The 26774-nt window shown below is 43.5% G+C and overlaps 1 protein-coding gene across 1 annotated transcript; it reads left to right on the top strand.

Moving 5' to 3' along the window:
• ccni2 (cyclin I family, member 2) lies at positions 1-26774 on the top strand. Its single transcript, XM_083643585.1, has 7 exons — positions 1-257; positions 1152-1308; positions 4662-4796; positions 12205-12279; positions 12436-12576; positions 18677-18958; positions 24825-26774. Exons 2-7 carry the CDS (start codon positions 1195-1197, stop codon positions 25146-25148), a joined length of 1071 nt encoding a protein of 356 aa, XP_083499711.1. The 5' UTR covers positions 1-257; positions 1152-1194; the 3' UTR covers positions 25149-26774.

Below are 26774 nucleotides of genomic sequence, written 5' to 3'. Positions count from 1 at the left end.
GTTTCTGTTACACAACTCGTTATATTCTGAAGCATTTCGCGCTATTTTTAATACTTTATTTTGTTTGCTCTTTGTTATATAATGCGGATACTCGATGCGAGATACATTTTCGCCCTGCATTGTTTCGTTGACGGCATCCTACTATAGCGTTCTTTTTGTTTGTGCATTTTTATTTTATTTTGTGAACATGGACGAATAAACAAGCCGTATAAATGCGCCTGTCGTCGAAGAGATATCCTGCTTCTGATATCGAAGAGGTAAGACGGCTTCAACAAAGACAGCGGGAGAGAAATGTTTGTCTGCAGAGCAACTGTTCAGCTCTGCAGCAGCTGCAGTCCATTATTATCCCCCTAGATGCTGTAACGTCAACGGTTACAGTGTAGCATTTCATGCAAATCAATGTTACAAAAAATCACATAGCATTGCAATGATTGTAAGTTTACAGTTTGCAACTCTGCTGCTCAGCCCTGCGCAGCCTGCAAAGTCTGGAAAATGGCGATGTTGTTTATCAAACTGGACGCGTAGCCTATTTCCTGCATACTACTGCGCTATGTTATCCTTCTTCAACAGAGTGCCAATTAGACCTCCGAAGTATTACCAAATGATATTTACGTGAATTGGCGTCTTAAATTAAATGTAGATTGGGGTTGTTGTTGTTGCTGTACAGTCTGTGTGAAATTGTAAATCAGTGGTTCTCAAAGTGGGGTCCCAGGGCAGGGTCCTTGTTCCAGGGGTCCCCAGCAAAAAGCATAATAATTAATAAATTAAAATGATTTATTTTGCCTAGATGCATAATGACTATTTTGCTCATGGGTTTCATACACTTTCTAAATTGCAAAATGTCTAGATTGCAAAATCTTATCAGATGGGGGACCCTGGGACAAAATCCTATCAAATGGGGGTTAGTATGTCAGTTTAGGGGTCCTTTTGTGAACCACTGTTCAAAATCATTCAGTGGAACAGACGAAAGCTCTTGGACTGAACATTTCTATTTATAAACTCAGTTTTGTTGCCGCTCCTGTGATTTAATTTTGCTTTCACAAAGGCCATTGACCGTGTGTGTTCGTTGTGCTGGTTATCACCTCGTCCTCGGCCCATTGTAATCGCTTATCTTTTGCCCTCCCTCCACCTTCTCTTCCTCCCCCGTCCAGGTGTGTGTCTCCTGGGTGAAGCCTGGCCTGTGTTGCGGTGGTGATGAAGAACCCAGGAGCAGCGGAGAGCCGTCGGCTGGTCGGCCTGCTGGAGGAGGCTCTGGTCCGGGAGGCTCGCCTCTGGAAGGTCCCCGTCTTCAAGACCGGATGCATCCAGGTGAGACGAGATGAGTGCTGCTGAATGTTTTGAGTGTGTATTCAGTGGTGTTTTTAAACATTCATCTGAATAATTCAATTCAAAATACTTTATTAGTCCCTTGAGGGGCAATTTAAGGCAGGTATGTTACAAACAAAAACAAATTAGTTCATTCATACACATTTAAGAGTAAAAAGAGAGACAAGAAGATACACGTACGACAATATTAGAGCAAGGATTAATTTACAGCTGGCCAATGGTTAAAGGTGCTAATACCTGAGAATGGGCCTTTGGGGGGTGACTACGCATGACAGTAAGCATGATTGCATGACAGTAAGTATGATCAGTCCGATCATGCTTACTGTCATGCGTAGCCTACGCTTGACTTTTGGGTTAGAGTCAGGGTGATTGGCAGAACTTATGGAACAATGTCTTTTTACAGCATCCCAAGTTTTAGAAATGATACAAATGTGGGACTTTAACTTTGAAATTCTCCAAAATGATAAGAGTAAAATTGCTTGATTTTGAGTTAGTATGCAGTCAGGGTTTAGCCTGGTACACCATCCATTCACGTGAACTCACATTTCATTTTGTTCTACCAGACCCTCTGGCCTTAAAGGAACACTCCGCCCATTTTCAACCAGCTTTGTATCATTAGAACAGCAGTAGTATATCAGAAAACTGTAAACTGTTTTGAAGTCTGTCATTTAATTTGAGTGTTAAAGTGTGGACCAGTGACATCACTGGTCCACACTAATCAAATTAATAACTCATTAACTCAAATCAACTCTCAATAACTGTCAAACTATTCATCATTCATCTAGTTTGACAGTTATTGAGAGTAGATTTGAGTTAATGAGTTATTAATTTGAGTTAGTGTGGACCAGTGATGTCACTGGTCCACACTTTAACACTCAATAACTGTCAAATTAAATGACAGACTTCAAAACCGTTTACAGTTTTCTGATATACTACTGATGTTCTAATGATACAAAGCTGGTTGAAAATGGGCGGAGTGTTCCTTTAAGCTTTCACACAGTGTTTGCAGTGGGCGGAAGTTGTGCAGGTGTACTTGCCTTGACAGACAACTCCTTCAGCCAATCAGCATTGGATCCAGTCAAACCTAAATCTACTCGGGAGAATGGCAAAAACATATATTTCGCAGAGAAACTCTGCTGTTGCATACTCCTGTACTTGTTTAATTGTTGTTGAGTCTATTTCTGCAATAACTGCACTTTATTGCTGTTTAAACTCGACAAACGTTGACGTTAGTCCTCGAGGCGGACAGGCATGGAGGCAGCAATTATTGTTTTGCTAGCGGCGTTCCTGATTAGCCGGTTACAATGTCAACTACGAGGCGGGTCGCTGATTGTTCTATAACCAGGGCCCGAAATTAACTTTTTGACCCACCGGCCAGTGGCGGGTAGATGGAAAAAATCTACCCGCCAAGCATATTTCTTACCGGCCAAAAAAAAAACACATTTTTGTGTCACATATATCCATATATATAATTTTTTTTCAGTACATTTCAAGTAGATAAGGTATTACGTTGAAGAATACACACTTAAATAAGAGGCCAGAGTAAAATTTGAAGCAAATTATTTTAATATATTGATTGATGATTGATTAATCAATACATGTCAAGTCAATCTTATCAATACATGTCAAGTCAATCTTGAGCTTAAATTGTAACCTAATGTTAAACATCAGACCTCCTCACTCTCTACCCTCTTTGCAGGATTTAACAGAACAGAAGTAAATTTGAAGGTTGTGTAAACATAACTCCTCAGACTCCTCACCCTCTCTCTACTTCTCCTCTTTGCAGCCAATGTGACACTGGCTCTGTTCATGGTCACGAACGGCTTCCAGCTTCATTGATTTACTACCGATGACAAATGTGTTGTTTCTATTTTTCTTTTTGACATACTTGCGGCACACGGAACAACTCATCACTACAGCCCCAGCATCATACTGTAGCCAGTCTCTTGAAACACTGCTATCCCCAAACTTGCACTCCTCTCGAAACTTTCTTTTGTTAGGTGGTCCCGCTCTCGCTGCCACTTCATCCTTTTCGTCTGAGAAAGCTGCGGTGGGTTTTCTTTTTAGCGGCCGGCTTACTCCCTCGATATGGTTCCACATTGTAACCCATTTAACGTTATATCAAGCTAACGTTAGCTTAGCTATAGCAGGCGGACCAGCGTAACATTAGCTCCCTGCAGTGCAAGCAGGCGCTGCAGAATGCAGATGGCCACGGCCAGTCAGGACAGAAGAGTAGCGGATGTGACGTCAGTAAACAAGCCAAAAATGAGGCCGGAGATGACGCGCAAGGAGAGATTGGGGGCTGCAATAAAGGCGACTGTCGTAAGACCAAAACACACCGCAGTTTTAATTATTTTACATGACTATTTTGTTACCCGCCATGTGGCGGACAGCCTTTTTATGTCACTCGCCAAAGCTAAAATATGCCCACCATTGGCGGGTGGCGGGCTCTAATTTCGGGCCCTGTCTATAACGCTTTGCAATTTCTGCAAATACCCTGCCAGGTCTTGAGGCCAGACGGCCTTGTAGAAGGAAATTAACTGTGAGTTCATGTGACCGGGTGGTTTAAGAGGCTAGTCAGGGTTGTCCTGAACTCATTTATGCAAGAAAAACCCTGTACTGTACCTAGGGATGCACGATATATCGGCAATCATATCGGTATCGGCCGATGTTGGTCATTTTTTAACATATCGGTCATATCGGTATCGGTCAGATGTTGCAATGTTAATATCGGTTATCATTATCAGCCAAATTCTTCACATTGATATGAAATAATGCAGTAAATCTATGATTTATGGGCTTTTCCAAAGGCTTTGCAAATAAAGAAATGCATAACTTTTTCAAATTCAGTGTTAACATGTGTTTTTCAGTATGTACAAAATGTGATGATCATAAAAATGTTGTTTTATACAGATCATATCGACATCGGTAAATATCGGTTATCGGCCATAACAGCAATGTTAATATCGGTTATCGGCATCGGCCAAAATCTTCATATCGGTGCATCCCTAACTGTACCTACTACCTACTGAAATCCTGGATTGTTCCTGGATTTCATTCAGACTGCAAAGTCTATTCCAGGTTTTTCCTGGAATGGAGTAGACGGCGCCACTAGTCAGATACACTGACCAAATCCTTGGATTTTACTTGGGGGGAATAGCATGATCCTCCCACACGCTACGTCCTGCCGGTGAAACTCCTCTGGTGACCGCATTCAGCCCTATTCAGGTCAAAGGCATCCTTGGGTCTGAAAGATTTTAACGTAAGAACTCTGACCAACCTGCAGTCATTTGAACCATTTAATTCAGCAGTGTTTGTCTGGTTTGTCCCTCCAGGGTGCTGACATCTCTCCGTCCCAGTACCAAGATGTCATCCTGTGGCTGGGAGAGATGAGCAGGCTCTTCCAGTTCTGTCCAGAGACGTTTGCACTGGGAGTCTGTGTCCTCAACAGACTGCTGTCTGCTGTCAAGGTAGGCTGTTCCACTTCTGTCCAGAGACGTTTGTACTGGGAGTCTGTGTCCTCAACAAACCATAAGTGCAGTGAGTCCTTTCTGCTATTTTCACTAATAGAAGTATGTTGAATCTTTGTAATGGAAACTATTGGATTACATCTCATTCATTGTGTCTTTTTTGTGTCCATTTTTTGTGTCCCAAGCTGATAGTCTAAGTCTAAATTTGTATTGAGTAAAAGCAACAACAACAAAAGTTTGGTCAATTTGACATCACTTGATAGACAAACTTTTACCCAGAATAGTGCTGCACAATTAATCCTGTGTAATCCTAGAACTGATTTTAGTTTATTTAGTTCAATGATTAATATTAGTAGAATTTGTCAGTATTTAACTCATTGAGTGCCAATGACGTCTAAAGACGTCAATTCAAATAATAACGTAGAGTGCCAATGACGTCTAAAGACGTCAATTGCGTTTTTTGACGGTGGGACGTGGATCAAAGTCTGATGCATCTCCTGTGAAAGTATGGTGGATGTTGAAGGTGTACAAGCTATTTTACGGACCCATTAGGTGGCGACAGTGCTCTCCAGATTAGAGAAAGGTGAGGAAAAACAGCAGAAGAAGCCCCGTGATGAAACGGAAACCGATGCTGGAGCCAGAGCCGTATAGATTGCTCTGGCTGGAGCTAACGTTAGCTGCGAACAGCAGTCAATCCGCTCCCACAACTGAGCCCCTCTGTCTCTGCTGCATAGTTTCTCCACACGATTAGCCGCCAGAAAAGCAGCACCCGACGCCGAAGGGCCAAACCATTCTCAGCAGTCCGGTTTGGCTTTTCGGTGTCGCGCTGGGAGCCGGCGCACAAAAACGGAGCGCTCCGAAAATAGACGCTGGGTGCGTGTTAGGCTGTGTGTTAGTGTGGGGATGAGTTTCTCCCAGCTCCGCCGGCATGCAGGCTGTGTGTTGGTGTGGGGGTGAGTTTCTCCCAGCTCTGGCATGCAAGCTGTGTGTTAGTGTGGGGATGAGTTTATCCCATCTCCATGCAGAGATTCGTCGCCTGACGCAGGTAGCAGAGATTCGAGCAGAGCCACCAGAGACACTCCCACGGAGGAGGAGTTTGCAGTTGAGGGGGGTGGGGCACGCAGGGCACCACACAACTACACCACGTCACTACATCAGAAAATATTAGCTTCAGAGTCAGTGATGTGCTTGAAATGCTTCATTTCACAAAAGGCTCATTATCTCAGCTTCTAGTCTGAAACGTCTGTTTTTGGTGAAATCAACCTATCTTCTCCGGCTGATAACTAAAGAACGGAAAATGATATCAATAAACTTTTTTTTGCTGATTATACAATAGAGTCTCATCGTTCTTTGTGCGTGTTCGGTGTTTACGTAGTAATATCACACAATATTCTGTGGGCCTCGAGAAATCACTGAAAACGCTCTGAAAGGGCTGGCACTGGGAGCATCCGTTTTCCAAAAGTGGCTGGCACTCAATGAGTTAATGAATTTCACTTCATTTTAATCACAATGCTGACCAATCACAGCCAACAATGCATAACATACAGCATATTTGTCTCTATCTACATCTGCTATTCCACATGACATGACTTACTCTTGAGCATGGATGGGCATAACGGAAGCTATTGAGCTGTGCTATTTGCCGGAGGACTAATCGCGTAGTCTAACACTTGAACTCCAAGTAGAGAATTCCCGAAATTGAATTACATACTGGTATTTTGGTTGGTCCATGTGTTGGAAAAGAATGGCTAGACCAACTGACAATAAACAGGCAAATCTGTCCACAGAGTGTGAACTTAATAATCATAGTCATGAAAGGGTCATTGTCATTTCGAAATGTTTTGGATGCAAACTAGATGATGTCAAACTAGCACAGATGCTGTACAAACTTTGCCTCAGAGCTGTTGCTGCATCTTAATGTGATACGACCACTGTATTCAATCACCTCAAGAATCATCACAGATTTAAGATGACTGATGGATTGTTAGTTTGCCTAATTCTGTTCCAGAATTCACTGAGTAATAATCACGTTTTTAATGATCTTTTTTTTCTGGATTTTCATTTTAACACATAAACTGCCAGCCATTTTTTTTTTTACTGTAGGTAGCTTCTGCCAAGCCGTTTTTTGAGGATTCTGGCTCATTTTACAAGAGCCGAGGATAATTTTCTGCTTGGACTTTGTGAACACGAAGTTCACAAAAGTACTAATAGAATGTGTGCTTTCTCTGTCTAAAAGAGTTAGTTTGTAGAGTTAGTAGTTATGTAGATATTAGCCGTTGAGTACAGCATGGTTTGAGCGTCTGAGACAGGAAGCTGAGATAATCGCAGTTTTGTGAAATTCAATCAAACAGGCAGAACAGTCACTTTAACCATTTATTTTTGGCATCAGTAAGAGATCAGACATCTGAACAATATAGTTCTGAACACCCTCTCCTTTAAACTCCTCCCTCCGTGGGCGTGTCTGGTGGCGTTTGTCACAAGCCAGTTTCTCCTGCCTGTCTGAGCAGTGAGCAGCCTCCCTCTCTGGCGGCCCCTCGTCGGCGAGTGTGGACTGTGGATGGGACTCAATCGTTTCTTGGATTTTCGGTTGAGAGCTTTGATGAAGCTTTGTGCGATTCTAGGCTTTATGCTGCCCACCCAGTCTATTTTTGGAACCCCCCACCGTTGTGCGCCGGTGTGCAGCAGCGTGAAAGCGTTTTCGCCTACAGTATGAGAATGAGGCTCGTTCGTTTCTGGGTTTTCGGAATGCGTGCGATTCTGGCCTTTCTGCGGGTGTTTCAAAGTGTGTTTCACCCATAATCTATTATGCAAATTTGCAATCCCCCACGCCAGCACCGCTCTCCGCTCTCGGTGTGCTGCTGCTGGCGCGGCCGCTCTTGGGCGAGTCTGGTGACTGATGACTGTAAAATCGCCAAGCCATTTCCTTGAGAATGGCTTGCTCCCGCGGCTGTTTTTGGTTGGCTTTCTCTCTGTCTGGAGAGCACTGTCGCCACTTAGCTGGTCGGTAAAATAGATTATACACATTCTCTTCCTCCAATATTGGTATAGGAGACATAAAAGGGGTTGATCGATGTCCCACCGTCAAAAAAAATAATTTTTTTTTTAAGCCGAGATATCTCGTCTTTGGCACTCAACGGTTGGATTCTGTAAGCCGAGATATCTCGTCATTGGCACTCAACGTGTTAATTGTACTTGGTCAATTCTCTCCTGCTGTCGGTCATTGCTCCACCCCCTCTGCCGATCTGGGGAGAGTTGTAGATTAATTAGAGAAAACACACGCACATCTCTTCTTGTAGGTGCTGAGTCCAAAGTGGTTAATTCATCAAGATTAAAAGAGACTCGCGACACTGATTTGCTCCCAATGTTTTGTTTAATTTTGCATTTTAAAAGACAACGTTTCGAGCCGTTGCAGGCTCTTCGTCAGGTCAGGCAGCAATGATGAACTGACAACCGACCGCTGCTCTGCCACACCTGGATTAATCAGTTGATAAGAGCCTTTTGTCAGCAAACACTACTAATTAGGCCAACCAGATGCAGCTGTGGTGTCTTGTGTGCCAATTACGAATGAAACCGCTTTGTCGTTGAAAACGCTATTAAAAAATCTATTTGAATAATTATTTTTGTCAGATTATTGAATGATTTAGTTGTAGGCCGTGTTCTAAGCGGGATAATGTATATTGAGGCGGTGATTACTGGGAAATAATGACCTTCAGGTGATGATTAAGTAGTATTTGCTGCCTGATCGAGTAGTTTGCTGCCTGACCTGACGAAGAGCCTGCAACGGCTCGAAACGTTGTCTTTTAAAATGCAAAATTAAACAAAACATTGGGAGCAAATCAGTGTCGCGAGTCTCTTTTAGTCTTGGAGAGTTGTAGATTACCACATGCTTCCTCAGGTACATGTGCAGTCGCCAGCCGCTTCTTTTCACCTGACAGCGAGGGGTTTCACCAGCAGGACGTAGGGACGATCACCCTATTCCACCCAGTTCCCCTCCCCCTAACAGGCGCTCTGACCGATCAGAGGAGCGAGGTGCTAGTGCAGTAATCTCTCGAGACAGACTTTCGACTTGCATTGGAAATCTGTCACCAAGCTCAGTGAAAAGCCGAAATAACAGCGCCCGCAGGGGGCAGGCTCGCATGCTCCGTTTTACCCGATCAAAATGGAGTGGACGTGACAGAGTGTGTAGTCAAACTTACCGTTTCCTGCGTCTAACAAGTTGCTACTTCCTACTAGCAACGAGCTAGAGTTGTTGTTGTTGTTGTTTCATAGCGACGGAGGGATTTGAAAGCGACATGCAGGGAGGGGAAAGGAAATGCATTAATGGCAAGAGCCGGTTGGTTGGAGCCAATGGCAGAGCTTGCAGGGAGCGGAAAGGGATTTTCTTCCACTGCCGACGGAGCCCCTTGAGTTCCGTTTATTTATTTATTTTTGGTTTAACCGATGGACTCATACCCTTAATCCAGCTTCCAACCCGGCGAACCGCAGACACGGCCAATTGTGCCTGTATGGACGCCCGACCAAGCCTTGTGTTTAAAGAGATACTCAACACTTTTTCCACTTTTTTCTGCTGTAAATCAATATATATTGGAAATTAGCTGTGTTCTTGAGGAATCCAGGTCAAAGTCCTGACATTTACTGTAAATCTGAGTAATTCCTCTTCTCTTCTCACATACCCATGCAGTTCCATACAAACCAAAAAGGCAAAAAGGCCAACTGTACACTCCCAATTTTCCTCCCTTTCTATTGGCTGAGCTCTTGATCTGTGACGTAGCTTGATCAGTGATGTCACCAAACCCAGCCCGCCCATCTCTCGTGCCTAGGCCCCTCCTAGCCAAAGTTTATAAAAGTGGCTGCACACCATGCTGGGACTATGGAGTGTGGAGAATTGGTGAATAGAGAGAGAGAGAGAGATTTGTGGAGCGTTTTGATTAGACTGCATAGTGTAAATTGTAGTATTTAGTAGTTTAGGTTTAGTTTAGAGTACGTCAGATAGCCTAGGTTGTGTTTGTTTGTAAAAAAAAATAAATGTTCATCTGTTTGCATAGGTATGTGAGAAGAGATGAGGAATTACTCAGTTTTACAGTAAATGTCAGGACTTTGACCTGGATTCATCAAGAACACAGCTAATTTACAATACAGTATATCATTGCTGTCGCGGCAGGACCTCGACTCTCCAAAACAGCAACTTTTCAGGAAGTTCAAAAAACCTGTTTGCTCTTAAAATACTGAACCAAACGTTGTCAAAGGTGGCACATGTCTTAATTATAGTTAGTTTCCCGCTGAATGTGTCATTACTTTATTAATATCTTACCTGGATAAGCTCAAATGATGTTTATATTATCAGTCCGACTTGGAAGCACTCTCTCCCGGCCAGTCAGGCGCTGATGGCCGCCTCCCCTCTGGTATGCACATGCACGAGCCGCAAGCTCCGGGCCGCGGGGGCGCGCGCAGCCGTACAGCAGTGCTCCTCGCCTCTCATGGCCGAGGTGAAGGCTTTGCCATGGGGGCAGGGGCGTAGGCAGAAATTGAATTATGGATGGGCCTGGATAAAATTGGGTGGGCCTGGACAAAATTGGTGGGGCAATTGCATGACGAAATTTTGCACGGAACGCGCGCAAAATTCCTAGATGTCATGAAGTTATCATGCATTAGACTCTGGAGATGATGTGCCCTGCGTTTTTAAGCTACAAAACCATTGGCTAGCAAGGCAGCAGCAAGTTTGCCTCTAGAAAACAACCAATTGATTTTTTTTTTTTTTTTTTGGGTGGGCCAGGGCAAGAAGTGGGTGGGCTTGTGCCTACCCAGGCCCACCCGTAGATACGCCCCTGCATGGGGGTGAGAACAGTCTGACATAACGTAACGTTAACGTTACTTTATTCTCGTCAGAAACCACTCCGATATGCATGTTAAAACAAGTTTGCAGCCTAGGAATAACTGGAAAACATTTTATTGATCTATTCACGTCAGATGAAGCCAGGATTAAACAAAACGATATCAGAAATACACAGCACATCTGCCGTGTGTCTTTCCCGGGTTTAGTGTCCTGCGTGGGGGGGTACAGACGGTGGTGTTGGCTCGCTCCCCCAGTGGTCCCGATGCATCCATATACTTCTACTACCTTCAGATAAAGGTTGTAAGCTCACCTGTAACTATCGTGACAATAGGCTCGTTTGAGTTGACTGCCGCCTCGCCTGGAAAGCAGACGAGAGCAGGCGAGGCGTCAACAAGTCGAACACCCCGCACACTCACTACACTTTCACAACAATGAACAAGGCTCATTCAGGCTTAGTTTTATAACTTTTACCTGCTGCTGCACATCACAGCACAGGCTAAATGATGCGACATAAATATACATTATGTAAAGTCATTGCATAAATGTGTTTTTATTGAAAAAGTGGCGTCAAGTAAGCATGTCTTGTTGGAATGGATATCACAGTGTGCAACCATGTTACGTTACGTGTTACAAACTACCCATTTCCCTATTCACGTTGTATTTGCGAGGGGTATATATACACCCCACCGGTGGATGTGTGTTTCTCTTAGGGTTGCCATTTAATTTCATTTTAATTTGTCCAATATTCAAATATTCCTGAATTGCATTTTGTGTTACAAATAAGTATTATTTCTATCTAACTTTTTTAGCCAGATTTGATGGTTTTCTTGTCAAAAGTCTGCCATCTCAAAGCCTTCTGGGTAATATCCAAACAATAGAGAGGCAAAGTGACCGCCTACTTCCTGCTTCAGCACTGTGCCAGAGATTTTCATCTGCCATTTATTTTCCAATACACATTTTGTAAAATGCTTATAAAACGTTTTACTGGTTCAAACCAAACGGTACAGATATATTTAGAAACAGGGGAGATCGCATAACATCTCACTGGGACCAAAACGGGAAAAAATGCGTATTTAAAGAAAATATTGTTTCGATGTTTTTTTTAAGTTTTGGTCGGATTGAAATGTTCTATGGTCTCTCCCGATTATAGCGTTAGCTGAACTGTTTGGTTTGATGAAGTAAAACGGTATGCTGGTGTTTGGACTGAGAGAGCCTGGTGACGCAAGGTTTGGACAGGAACATGAGCAGCAGATCCATTCACAGCACTAGCTGGCTTTAACTGAAACTACACATGAGCGAGCAGGAAATGCACAGAGCTCTGCCATTGGCTCTGAAATTTGCCCGCCCCACAAAAGTTCATCCTATCCAAATGTGGAGTGGGCGGATTCGAAAGCCTGAAAACTCCCCGCCCTTTTTTGAAAAACTGACATGATCTGACCCAGACTTCTGTCTGGCTCTCCCTGTTGAATATCTCTTTAATAATCATGCTCTGACTCTGTAAAGGCAGTGAAAAAACATCTGTACCTCCTCTGAATCCACACAGCACATTCATAGATCACTTTGGTTCTCTTTCAGGCCCAACCAAAATACCTGAAATGCATCGCTTTTACCTCACTGATCCTGGCTGCCAAACTCAATGAGGAGGATGAGGTAGGATTTCACCTCTTTTAAGGCTAAACACAAACAAAGCTTCACAGCCCAGTCATATCAGATGATAAATAAGTACTGAAAACAAAACCACAACTCTGATGCTATTTCAAAACAATATGTTTATTTGCTTCCCTTTATTGGCATCTGTTTAAACAGGTGATAGGCTCTGTTCAGGACCTGGTTGCACAGAGCGGATGCAACTTTTCAACAGCAGAGATTCTTCGCATGGAGAGGATCATTCTAGACAAGCTGGACTGGGACTTGTACACCGCAACACCGGTCGACTTCATTCACATAGTAAGTCAGGATTCAGCAGATAGACAGGCAAACACCTTCCTTTTGGAACTGGGCCTGAGTTGTCAGAGCATCTCGTAGTAATGGCCTTTGGTCAGTGCAGACCCAGGTCAAACAGTAGTATACAGCAGAAGAGGGAAGCGCTGCATGGATCTGATGGCTCATCCGACAGGTGCTCATTGGTGGGGCAGGTAATAGTATTAAACAAACAGAATCCAGGAGGTCTTGCTTGTCAGTCCCCAGGTTTTGATGCAGACTACCAGGGAATAATACTAAGGCGCTCCGTCTTCAAGTAGAAATATATATTTTAATGGAGCATAGGCAAATGGATGGCAACGCGTATCGACCTGCTAGGTCTTCATCAGGGTCTGGTTAGTAGTATTATGTTAGTATTTGTTTACTTTTTGGATTGTTTTGGTCTGTGGCCGTGCCAAATGGGTAGATTTTACTCCAGTTAACACTAGGGCTGCAACTAATGGTTATTTTCATTATCAATTAATTTGTTGAGTATTTTCTCGATTCATCGATTAGTTGTTTGGTCTATAAAATGTCAGAAAATGGTGAAAAATGTAATTTAGTGTTTCCCAAAGCCCAAGATGACATCTCAAATCTCATTATATTATTCAGTTGACTGTCAGGAGTAAAGAAAACTGAAAATATTCACATGTAAGAAGCTAGAATCAGATAATTTTGTTGTTTTTTCTTAAAAGAACACTCTGCCCATTTTCAACCAGCTTTGTATCATTAGAACATCAGTAGTATATCAGAAAACTGTAAACGGTTTTGAAGTCTGTCATTTAATTTGACAGTTATTGAGTGTTAAAGTGTGGACCAGTGACATCACTGGTCCACACTAACTCAAATTAATAACTCATTAACTCAAATCAACTCTCAATAACTGTCAAACTATTCATCATTCATCTAGTTTGACAGTTATTGAGAGTTGATTTGAGTTCATGAGTTATTAATTTGAGTTAGTGTGGACCAGTGTTTAACACTCAATAACTGTTAAATTAAATGACAGACTTCAAAACCGTTTACAGTTTTCTGATATACTACTGATGTTCTAATGATACAAAGCTGGTTGAAAATGGGCGGAGTGTTCCTTTAAGTTACTCAGTCAAAAATGATTAATTGATTATCAAAATAGTTGATTAATTTTCAGACGATCGATTAATCGTTGCAGCTCTCATTAATACCACGAAGTTTGGACAATCAAAGGGAAATGTTTGAATGTCAGTTTGGTATGATTGACAACTTGCCTGATGCGTTATGAGCCTGCAACTAGGTTAAAACAAATAAGAATAATTTGTGAACTCTGTTTGGCCCCGATCCATCGCTGGAGTAAGAAACAGCGAGATGCTCTGTGAATACGGGTCCCGGACTTGCCTAAAAACACAGCAGTACAAAAGCACAAGTTAAATGCATCATGCCTGCAATGCATCAAGACGGCTTTTACAAACCCTCACGCCCACAAGAAAGAATTGGTCCTAGTAGAGATTGTGCATTTGTAGATTTGACTCATTGTGCCCCTTTACAAACCCTATTCAGTCCTGGGCCTGCAGTGTGTCCTGCTAAACGCCACACATCACAAGAAAACCCTGTCAGTGATTGATCACAAGGTTACCCTGCTTTAAAGTTATTGTTACTATTGTTTACTGTACATTTCTTGGCATGAAAAAGGTCAAATTTACATATATTCAGCTTCGGCGACAGCGGTTAGTGAATTCAGTCTAAAAAGCGCCATGTTGGACTTAATAAATCCATATCGACTGAACCCTATCTATAAGCCAAGCGAGTGTTTATGTGTGAATATGTGAAGCAGCAAAGACACATTCCAAGGCCTGAACAGAACTGTATGAGATTCTCTCAACCACATAAGACGCCACCAAAAACCGACCAGCACGTTGCGTGTCAGGCCAAGGCACTTCTGACTTACTTTGCCCTTCAAAAATCATGTAGTAGGCTGCTTCAAACCTCATGTAGTAGGCTGTTTCAAACATGTAGTAGGCTGCTTCAAACCTCATGTAGTAGGCTGTTTCAAACATGTAGTAGGCTGCTTCAAACCTCATGTAGTAGGCTGTTTCAAACATGTAGTAGGCTGCTTCAAACCTCATGTAGTAGGCTGCTTTAAACCTCATGTAGTAGGCTGTTTCAAACATGTAGTAGGCTGTTTCAAACATGTAGTAGGCTGCTTCAAACATGTAGTAGGCTGTTTCAAACATGTAGTAGGCTGTTTCAAACATGTAGTAGGCTGTTTCAAACATGTAGTAGGCTGCTTCAAACCTCATGTAGTAGGCTGCTTCAAACCTCATGTAGTAGGCTGCTTCAAACATGTAGTAGGCTGTTTCAAACATGTAGTAGGCTGCTTCAAACATGTAGTAGGCTGCTTCAAACATGTAGTAGGCTGCTTCAAACATGTAGTAGGCTGCTTCAAACATGTAGTAGGCTGTTTCAAACATGTAGTAGGCTGTTTCAAACATGTAGTAGGCTGTTTCAAACATGTAGTAGGCTGCTTCAAACCTCATGTAGTAGGCTGCTTTAAACCTCATGTAGTAGGCTGTTTCAAACATGTAGTAGGCTGTTTCAAACATGTAGTAGGCTGCTTCAAACATGTAGTAGGCTGTTTCAAACATGTAGTAGGCTGTTTCAAACATGTAGTAGGCTGTTTCAAACATGTAGTAGGCTGTTTCAAACATGTAGTAGGCTGCTTCAAACCTCATGTAGTAGGCTGCTTCAAACCTCATGTAGTAGGCTGCTTCAAACATGTAGTAGGCTGTTTCAAACATGTAGTAGGCTGCTTCAAACATGTAGTAGGCTGCTTCAAACATGTAGTAGGCTGCTTCAAACATGTAGTAGGCTGCTTCAAACCTCATGTAGTAGGCTGCTTCAAACATGTAGTAGGCTGCTTCAAACATGTAGTAGGCTGTTTCAAACATGTAGTAGGCTGTTTCAAACATGTAGTAGGCTGCTTCAAACATGTAGTAGGCTGCTTCAAACATGTAGTAGGCTGTTTCAAACATGTAGTAGGCTGCTTCAAACATGTAGTAGACTGCTTCAAACATGTAGTAGGCTGTTTCAAACATGTAGTAGGCTGCTTCAAACATGTAGTAGGCTGTTTCAAACATGTAGTAGGCTGCTTCAAACATGTAGTAGACTGCTTCAAACATGTAGTAGGCTGCTTCAAACATGTAGTAGGCTGTTTCAAACATGTAGTAGGCTGCTTCAAACATGTAGTAGGCTGCTTCAAACCTCATGTAGTAAGTAGGCTGCTTCAAACCTCATGTAGTAAGTAGGCTGCTTCAAACCTCAAGAAACTCAAAGCCTACTGTAGACGAACTGGCTCGCTGGCACATTAACACCATGCTGTGTTGTCAACAAGTCGTTTCCATTGTCCAAGCACGTTACTCATCGTTTAAAAATCCCATGCTGTGTAATAGATTCACTTTATGGCACAAACGTTTTTGACAGTGTGGATCTGTAGACATTAGTGTCATTGTCACAAATGATTGCCCAAGTCATAACCACCAAACACTGACTGCACCACCAAACACATAACATCATTTAGGGTCCCATCATGCTGTTCGGCCTATAGGGCTGTATTCATAACGCTTTTCCAAGTGCAAGGGGAGAGCTTAGCGCTAAGGCCGGACATTGTGTCGCATTAGTATTGCAATATAAAATAGCGCTATAGCTATTAGATATTGCAACGGCATCAGTTGTGCTGCTTATATATTTATGATTATATGTCCCATTCTTGTAAGGCTATAGGACGTTTTTTTTAAGCACAACAAAAGGTAACATAGTCTTAAAAGTAGACTTTTGAATATTTATATAATAGCTCATATCGCAAATGAAGTATCTGCCAAACTAATTTAAGTTTGACATTTTCATATTTTGCAGACGAGGGTCATCAGTTCAGTTACATAATCATTTAAATGTAACTTTGACTGAGGAGGTAAAGCAGTCCAACGGTTAAATGCTTTATGAATACAGCCCCTAGTTCTCTGGACAGACATTAAGCCTGAACATTTTTTATTGATGTCCAGCAAAGTTTCCATATTGAAACATGGCACCAGCGTTATGGACAGTTTACATACAAGATATTTGAGAGGCTTTTCATGTTTTCTTTTGAGAAGATTTGGCTTAGTATCCGTCCAGGAATTAAACCCAGTGGGTTTGTGAAATCTTAACATGCATACTGTGAGTCAATAATCTCAATGTCTACGTTCATTACAGACCTACGTTCCCTTAACAAATAACGGCAGAAGATTTGAATGTGATTTTGAGATTGGTGGAAGCCTCTTGCAGAGAATTGATACATTTTCTTAAAGCCACAAACCATAGTCAATAAACAGCAGGTTGGCACGGCAACAGCCTTCACATCGCTATATCTCGAGTCAAAGTCGAGTGTCGAGTCCCCAGTGTTCGAGTCAAAGTCCGAGTCACCAAAGAAGAGTCAGATTCGAGTCCCCATTACCTGAGTCCCAGTCCGGAGTTACTGAACATAATTGTGACTGCATGTAGATGGGACACACATGTCTGCCCTTGCACAGAATTGAATAATGTCATGATATTAATATACTTATCAATGTCTTATCAATTAACAAGTCCAAGTACTCGTCTCCAACCTCCATCCAATCAGTGCTCAAGTCCAAGTCGAGTCACGAGTCCTGAGAATGTGTCCAGGACTCAGACTCGAGTCCAACCCGACACTCAACACTGACACACTCAAAAGTGACACACTCAACACTGGCAACAGCAACGTTTGACATTGTTCCTGTTGCTGAGCTACTGACTGATGCACTATCTCCTGAAACACTAAACATGGCACTTTCATCTACTATTGTATTCTGGTTTGTGAGTGTGATCGATAAAATTTGTCAAAGGTATTGTTGTGAATCCATTAAGACCTATTCCTTGTTGTCCTAACTGTTCACTCTAGGTATTTAAAAATCCCAGACTTTGAAAATAAAGAAACATAATACTTTAAAGTTATTTGTTCTCTCTTAATACTTTTCAAATAAATACTTTTCAACTATAGGTTAAGTATCTCATAATTACACTCCCCTTGAAGAAATTACTTTCCGTTAGCTTTCCTAAATAAATTATTATTCTCCATTGTCTATAAAACAGCAATCAGTAAAATCTAGCAATATTTTGTCACAGACTCCACCATGACACATCGATATGAATAAATAAGTGTATTTACATCATCCTTTTCCACTCGATATGCTTCAACAACCAGGTCTTGTTTGTTTTTTTGAAAGGCGGAATCAGCCATGTGATGCAAGAACCTTCTGAAAACAGAGCGTTCCAATCTAAAGGCACTCTGTCCTTTGTTTTGCTACGTTTCCCTGTCTTCCCTGAGCCGAACCCAACACAAGGAAACATGTAGAAAATGTTGGTGAGGAGGAAGCAGGTCGAGGTAAAGAGGATGGTGTCAGGGATGAGTTTTGGGTTTTTACACCACATGGATTAGTCTACCTTCCAGTAAATTCCACTCCACTTTGTTCAAAAACCATGGCTTATTTCTGCTACAGAGTGAGAGACAAACTAAAGCGAATGGGCTCAACACAATTTTGAGTGAATGAAATCAGGAAAGAGGTTACCATGATGCCTCGGGCAAGGTTAGAGATAAGGGGGGGGGGGGGGGGGGGGGTTCCACGAGTAAAACCTCATACTGATATTCTCTACCTATTGTTCAAAATGTCCAATGTAATGCATCTGCACAGATGAACACTTGAGAAGAGTAGACAATGACAGAATGCCAAATGTTATAAAAATAAAAACAATTGATCACAAAAAAAGAGTGCCAAATGAGAGTAAAAATGTTATGGGAAAATGAGTGGGAATGGGAGAATTGAGGTCCTGGATGCATAAGAAGGAAGGTTGGATCAAATGGATTGAACGTTTTGTTAATGTGCATGATTGGATTTGAGACACATTGGTATAATCCATGTTGCTGTGAATTATGAAGTAGCAGAGGTAAGGGGTCAGTGGCAGATGATGGATGGATAAATGGGACGACGTCACAAAAACGATGCTAAAGTTTTGGTCTCTGTTCTGTGTCTTTGTGTTTGTCTCTCTCTTCCGCTCGCAGTTCCACGCCCTGCTCATCTCCGCCCACCCCCACCTCATTCCGTCCATTGGCCTGGGCTCGGGTGTAGGCTGGGGCTCGGAGCCTGGTGGCCTGGGCACTCAGAAGAGGCCCCCGGGCTTCCAGGTGGCGCTGTGGACCAGGCAGGTGCAGCACTGTATGGCGTGCCACCAGCTGTGGCAGTTCAAGGGCTCCACGTTGGCCTTGGCCATCATCACCTTGGAGCTGGAGGTGCTCACCCCCGACTGGTTCTCCGTCTTCACCGACCTGCTGAAGAAAGCACAGGTGAGAGAAATGCACCGCCCGTCGAATAGGGCTGGGCAATATACCGATATTATATCGATACCGTGATATGGGACTAGATTAGGGATGTTAGATCATCCCTATTTTCATATCATACAATCCTGGGTCATTAGAGATTGGTGATAGATGATCAAATCGTCATAATCTATTAATAGGGAGCTGCAGGAATGAGTTCGGAAGTATACTTCCGGGTTCTTCAGTGGAAAAGTCTATGGGATTTAACATGGGGGTTTCGCTTAAATGCATAAAATAAGGTCTGTGGTTAACAAAAGGGGAACACGTATGGAAGAGAAGTGTGGTGTGGCTGTGTGGAAGAGAAGTGTGGTGTGGCTGTGTGGAAGAGAAGTGTGGTGTGGCTGTGTGGAAGAGAAGTGTGGTGTGGCTGTGTGGAAGAGAAGTGTGGTGTGGCTGTATGGAAGAGAAGTGTGGTGTGGCTGTGTGGAAGAGAAGTGTGGTGTGGCTGTATGGAAGAAAAGCATGTGGCTGTATGGAAGATAACCATGGTGTGGCTGTGTGGAAGAGAAGTGTGGTGTGGCTGTGTGGAAGAGAAGTGTGGTGTGGCTGTGTGGAAGAGAAGTGTGGTGTGGCTGTGTGGAAGAGAAGTGTGGTGTGGCTGTATGGAAGAAAAGCATATGGCTGTATCAGAGTCCTGCACCGGGTCGGGGTTCCGCGGGGCCCCGCAAAAAAACGCGGGGGGCGGGTAAAAAATACACTTATGTAAATTGGTGGGTCGGGCGGCGGGTAAAAATGAACTAAATGCGGACGGGCGGCGGGTGGAACAACGACAACTTATGAGCCATGTATGTTTTTCTGTTGCACTCAGATGGAGGCAGGGGGTGTGTCTGGCAAGGGGGGGGTGTCTGGCAGCTGGTCTGACTCGAACAGGAGAAAAGTTTCTGACGCACGTTTTCGCTTTGTTTACATAACCGGCATCGTTTCAAGTATGCGCATACTGTGCAATGTGTGACGCTATATGGACTGCACAAAACATTCAAAACTCAGCTGCGGTCAAGGTGATTGATTGGAGACAATACGAGTCAGACAGATAATATAGTAGGCTAACGTTAGCTTCCAGTCAAACATACACACTGGCTGTTTTCATAGCAACAGGCAACAACATGTCATGGATGGATAGCGTGAAAGTGGAGAGGTCTCATCCCAACGTGGATTTACGTTCCTCCAACAGCAATCATAAAGGCAGTATGGATTATACCGGACATATTGGAAATAGCTGGTAAGTCACTTTGCTTGCTGTAACTGTCTGTGTGTCTGATAGCAGAGCTATCCAGCTGGTTAGTGAGCTAGCAGCTGCTAAAAGCTAATTAACGTACATCAGCTGACGAGTCTCGGCCAGAAAGACTGCTGTTCGCCTCTCGTGTGAAACGGTGGCAGTTTTGTTAGGTTCACTACAAAATGTTTGCACTGCAGATGAACGGTTATTATATATATGCGGTTCCGGGTCGGGGGGCGGGTCTCATGTCTGCGGGGCGGGGTGGGTTGCGGTACTGATTGATCATATGTGCGGGTTCGCGGAGCGGGGTCGGTACTGCGCGTCGCGGGGCCGGGCGGAACCGGGTCTTGAAAATCAGACCCGCGCAGGACTCTGGGCTGTATGGAAGATAAGCATGGTGTGGCTGTGTGGAAGAGAAGCATGCTGCCCTGCAAAGCTAAAAGGGGGTAACTACATTTTTGTCAAAAATTAGTTTTTGTCATTTTTGGAACATTGAAGATCTGCTTTATCATGTGGAAAAATATCTTGAGTCAATTGTGTTGTTTTTTGGAGAAAATAGGGGGTCATATTTACAGTAACTTCCAAAAGCCCTAGAAAAGCCAAGCAAGACTGAGGTAACATCAGTTATGGTTGTTTGGTTTGGTTTGACTGCACTCTGAATGCTCTGCCCTGCAACGCAAAAAGGGGGTAACTCACCAGAATGCTCAGGTTGAGTTGAGGTATAAGTTACATTACTGGGCAGGCCTAATGTCATGATTGTGACATCGGACCAATACCACCCCCACCCACACAGACACCCACACCACCCACATTAACTCCCAAGGTTGCCAGCTCATACGGCATTAACCCCCTAACCCTTATACATTAACCCGCGAGGCACCTCATATGACATTAACCCCCGAGGCTCCAGCTCGTACAACATTTACCCCCAAGGCACCAGCTCATACCACATTAACCCCCGAGGCTCCAGCTCATACCACATTTACCCCCAAGGCACCAGCTCATACCACATTTACCCCCGAGGCTCCAGCTCATACCACATTAACCCCCGAGGTGCCAGCTCGTACAACATTAACCCCAGAGACGCCAGCTCATATGACATTAACCCCCGATGCGCCAGCTCATACCACATTAACCCCCGAGGTGCCAGCTCGTACAACATTAACCCCAGAGACGCCAGCTCATATGACATTAACCCCCGATGCGCCAGCTCATACCACATTAACCCTGATGCGCCAGCTCATACAAATTTAACCCCCGTGGTGCCAGCTCGTACAACATTAACTCCTGAGGCACCATCTAATATGACATTAACCCAGAGGCGCCAGGTCATACCACATTAACCCCGAGGCACCGCGCATATGAAATTAACCCCGGAGGTGCCGGCTCATACCACATTAACCCCAGAGGCATCGCTCATATGAAATTAACCCCAGAGGTGCCAGCTCATATGACATTAACCACTGAGGTACCAGCTCGTACAACATTAACCCCCAAGGCGCCAGCTCATACGACATTAACCCCCGAGGTACCAGCTCATATGACATTAACCCCCGAGGTGCCGCTCATATGACATTAACCCCTGAGGTACCAGCTCATACGACATTAACCCCCGAGGTGCCGCTCATATGACATTAACCCCCGAGGTGCCGCTCATATGACATTAACCCCCGAGGTGCCGCTCATATGACATTAACCCCTGAGGTACCAGCTCATATGACATCAACCCCCGAGGAGCCAGCTCATACGACATTAACCCCCGAGGCGCCAACACACAGACACACATGGGCCAACAAGAGTCCCACCAAACTAGACTTGAAGGATGTGTAGCGGCCTGATAATCTAGTTATATTATATTTATACATATATTATAGGGCTGTGCCGATTCACTTATCTCCCGATTCGATACTATCACGATACTTGGGTGCCGATTCGATATATATTGCGATTAAGTTATTGCGATTCTACGATTATTGCGATTCGATATTACGATTTATTGCGATTTTTGTTTCTTTTTTCTTTTCTTTTTTAGTTTGTTTGCTTTTTTACACTAGATTAGAACATGGGAAAAGTTGAATCATACACTTCTAGAGACTGTATATTATATCATGAGTAGGGCTGGGCGATATAGTTAAAAAGTATATTGATATAACATCTTTCATATCAGTCTATATCGATAGTTATTGATCATTTTAATTACCTGTTTTTATTAATAAAAAACATGAGAAGAAAAAGGTTGCATTTAGCCACTTTATTTTAAACCACCTTATTTTCAAGGCACACAGGTAGGTCTAATTTGTCACACACACATACTGTACATGCTCTGAGTGCAACTGCAAGCAGTAATTTACAGACATGGTGACGTTTTACTTTGATGACAGCCTAGGGTTGCCAGCCTTCTAAAAAAACATTTGGTAACGTGTATTTCAGGGTTGTAGTGTTAACGTTAGGTGAATCAGAGGTGTGGAAAAGCCTGGGTTTTGCTTTGACTTGCTTACAAATATGCCATAGGCTGGAGGGCGACCGCGCGCCGTTAGTTGTGCGAGAAAAAGCCTTGCCTCACTGAAAATGCGGTACATTTCTCCATATCAGTTTTGTATATGCATCAAGACTCGGCCCAAGCAGAAGACATAAAGCCATAAGTTGTGTGCTCAATAGATGACACAATGAGTTATTCCTGTCCCAAAGTACAAGTAAAACCTTTCCAACAGTTCAACTTTGTCTCTGCTCACAGAAGTGAATTGAGCAGCGGGTGTCCCGCATCCCGTAACGTTGCAGACATCCGTATTTGTGAAATTGGTGTCTTAACATTAAAGTCCCTGGAAACCAGAAATATCTTTTTATTATTTAGCATTTTGAGTTCATCACATCACAGGAACCTATGTTAATAAGTCACCAGCTGGGCCTTTCTGTGTGGAGTTTGCATGTTCTCCCCGTGCCTCCCGGGGGTTTCCTTCATATAGGAACCCCCTTCACCAAAACATGTGGTTCCTCCTCTGGTCGTTAAGGGCGCCTGTTCAGAGGGAGGGGAACTGGTTGAAAATGAAAAAATTTCAAACTTTGAAAGGCCATAACTTCCACAATGTTTGTCGAATTTGCAAGCAACTTTTTTCCACATGTTCAGCTGACCTTGGTCTACAAATTTGCCTCAAGGACCCTCGAGATCCACCCGGAAAGTTTTTGAGATATTTTGAAAGATTTGGAAAACACATTTTTGACATTTTTTCATGACCGATTATCGAATCGTCACAAAAATTTGGGAACATGTTTAGAGATATCATGAAAGACCATGGGTACTTAATTTTGTACGTTTCAACCAAAAGGGGCCACCGCAAACACCAAAAATATGGGTGGCCTAACAAAAAAGGCCATAACTCCACATCTGTTTGTTCAATGATCAGAAAACTTGGCAGATATATCAAGGGATATATGTGGCCCGTGTCATGAGAATCACAGATTTTTTTTTGCGACCTCAGTACCGTTCAGAAAAGGCTTAAACCCCTGTCATGGCTGCTTGCAGCTATACATCCATTTTTTTTAAACTCGTAACGGGACAAGCCCCGTCTTTTATTGTCACACGAACACCACAACACATGCATGCGGCCACAACACACTCATGCTGACGGTGGCCGGTGAAAAGTGTCCTCTGCATTTAACCCATCCAGGCATGTCCTTTCCTCCGGGGGGCAGGCCAGGAGCAGTGGTCGCTTTCTCGTACAGCGCCCGGGGACCAACTTCGGGTGTTGTCGTCACTGGTCGGATGACGATGACGATCTGATCTTCTGCATGTTTTTAGTGGGGGGGTTATATACGGAGGAACCCCCTGGGGGAGCACGGGGAGAACATGCAAACTCCACACAGAGAGAAAGGCCCTTACGACGAGATACCCCACCTGGGCAGTAGGCACTGAAGATATGGGGGGGAACACAACCACAGCGCCCACAGTGTCCCAGGCGAGAATCAAACTCAGGACCTTCTGACTGTGAGGCGACAGCTCTACCACTGAGCCACCGTGCCCCCTAAGGCTAAGCTAAGGCTAAGGCTAAGCTGCCTGACTTTTAATTATCTTTGAAACAAAAGGAGATTTCAAAAATCTGAAAAGATCACTTGTATTGTAGAGCTTAGTCCACAGATGCTACATAGCGATGTTGGTGGAGATTGGTGAAGCGGGCTAGGAGGAGATGTCAAAAATGTGTTTTCCAAAACTTTCAAAATATCTCAAAAACTTTCCAGGTGGACCCCAAGGCTCCTTGAGGCACATTTGTAGAGCAATGTTAGCTGAACACGTGGAGAAAAGTTGCTTGCAATTTGGACAAACGGCGTGGAAGTTATGGCCATTAACATTTTGAAATGTTTTATTTTTTTGAAAAAAATATTTTTTCTTTTTTTTAAGTGGATCCTATCAAAAATGGCAAGCTAAGGGAATTGTCAGTACATGGAAAAAATGTGGTGCTTTTGTCAGGAACGTACACATCCATTTGCTAAGCCGCCTGACTAGAGTAGTACAACACTGGACTGGAGTAGTACAACACTGCTTGGAGCATTTGGTATCAAACAAATACGCCCATTTTGAAGTTGTCCTTCTTCCCGCTCATCTCTCCCCCCTCTCTCTTTCAGGTCGACAGCAGCGAGTTCATCCACTGCAAGGAGATGGTGGATGAGTACCTGAGCAGCCTGGAGCTCTCCCTCCCAGCCAACGCCGTCTACATCTTCTACAGCACACAGCTCCAGGAGGAGGACCGGGCCTGCACCCCCTCACAGCGCCTCCGGCAGGCCAGGAGGCTTGGTGCGGGGGAGGGCGAGGAGGACCAGTACTACGACGGCTTCAGGCGTCTGTACAGTGAGGAGACGGCACCCGAGGCCATAGAGTGTGACAGAGAGGGCCCCAAAAAGCCCAAAGATGTGTCCCCCTGCCCACCCCTGCACCCCGCTGTCAACTAGCGGTACTATGTTTTCTCTTTGCCCTGAAGTGCACACTTGTCTTGTGAGTGCCCCCCCCCTTCTTCTTCTTCTAGATTTAAGGTGTTATGGAGTCCATGGTTTTGGGGCATATTTGGAGAAGGGGCCAATAGTATTTATTCATGTTACATTTGTTCCCCCATAGACTCCATCCTCCAATCCAAATTGTCCTCATGCATCGGCGCTAATCATGTTAAATAAGACTCTTCGGCATACTTGTCCATGTCCAAATGTGAAGCTGGAGGTGCGGGGATCAGTTAATGCCATCATGTTCTACTAGTGTGTGCACAGGTTGGCAGCAGGGGGCGCAATGGGTGAGGGATTGTACGTAAGATTAAGCCAGACTGAAGCTAGCTTGTTTTGATTGTAGCCAATGTGTCTCTGAGAATATTGGTTCGTTTAAGTCGTCAACCTATTAATAATGGCATGTTTTCCTCACCTTGTAACCTACCTTTCCTTTCTATCCAGTGTAGATGTTTTTGTTAGCGAGATGAATGACGGATAAGACTTGGGCAGTCAGGATGCGTGTTGTATTGAGTGTGTGGCCGAGCCCAAGAATGCCTGTTTTTGTTTTGTTTTTTTCTTTTGTGGAGAGTCGATCCTCGTTTCGTTCATTGGCTGTGAGGTATCTTGGTGCTCAGGTTCCTCCCAGAGCCGTTCAGCACTTTGATATTAAAGACAAGCTTTTTTTATGCATAGAATTTTTTATTATATTTTTCCAGACTTGTATTTTTTATTATTTTAATATCATACTTAATTTTACTAAAAACACACTTGCGTGGTTAAATGTTTGTTCCTAAATTTATTTACAACAGCTACTTTCACACAAAAATGCTTTAATCTTTTTAAATGCTGCAAAATTGTTTTTATTTCTTTTTTCTCTGTTGATTACTTTATGCAATGGTTGTAACATATCAGAAACGAGAAGTGGAAGCGTGCGTACTCCTCTCTTATCACTCTTACACAAGTGCAACTTTTAACAATGCGTTCAAGTACATCACTTCTGACAGGACGTATTGACAGAATGTGCAGTCGAAACAAATGGACTGATCTGTGAAGTCATTTTGAGATCATGAGATTACCTGACCAGTTTTATCTCCAAAAGAGGCCCTGGTTTATAGTTGTATAGTATATTAAGCAACAGTGTGTTTAGATGTTTAGCACACTTTACTGAAACGTCTGAACTGAAGCAGGAACCCAACTGATCAAATGCTCAAATACAAACTGTCCTTGTTGGCAGATTTCCTTGTACTGTCAACGCAGCCAGAATCTCTCTGGACATGATAACCATAGACACTGAACAGACTTTATTCCTCGATCATAGGCCATCGAAATTGAGCCTAGTCTCCAGAGGGATTCACATATACAGAAAGTGTTTGGTGCGTTTGATCAGCCGTCACTGCTTCAGTCTTTAATGTGAAACTGTTACTGATTGTCAATTGTTTCCCCCCCCTTGTCAATTCTAAATCCTGTGGCTATTCAGCCAATCATACTTCATGTTACACCCACGACCAACGTAGAGGATCCCCCCTCCCCCCCTGATTATTTCAGATAATGAGGCAGCTATATCTTATTGTTTTGTTGACCACAAATAAAGCTATGACTTCA

This window comes from Poromitra crassiceps (assembly GCF_964638095.1).
Source record: "Poromitra crassiceps genome assembly, chromosome: 1".
Lineage (NCBI taxonomy): Eukaryota > Metazoa > Chordata > Actinopteri > Beryciformes > Melamphaidae > Poromitra > Poromitra crassiceps.
Note: the sequence above shows the minus strand (reverse complement) of the source record. Positions and strands in the feature narration are given on the sequence as shown.

What these genes read in the sequence shown, in the direction of transcription:
- ccni2 (XM_083643585.1), top strand. Translation starts at nt 1,195, where the DNA reads ATGAAGAACCCAGGAGCAGCGGAGAGCCGTCGGCTGGTCGGCCTGCTG. An exon ending in AACTCAATGAGGAGGATGAG is followed by an intron (nt 12,280 to 12,435) that starts GTAGGATTTCAC and finishes CTGTTTAAACAG; the next exon opens with GTGATAGGCTCTGTTCAGGA. An exon ending in ACCTGCTGAAGAAAGCACAG is followed by an intron (nt 18,959 to 24,824) that starts GTGAGAGAAATG and finishes TCTCTCTTTCAG; the next exon opens with GTCGACAGCAGCGAGTTCAT.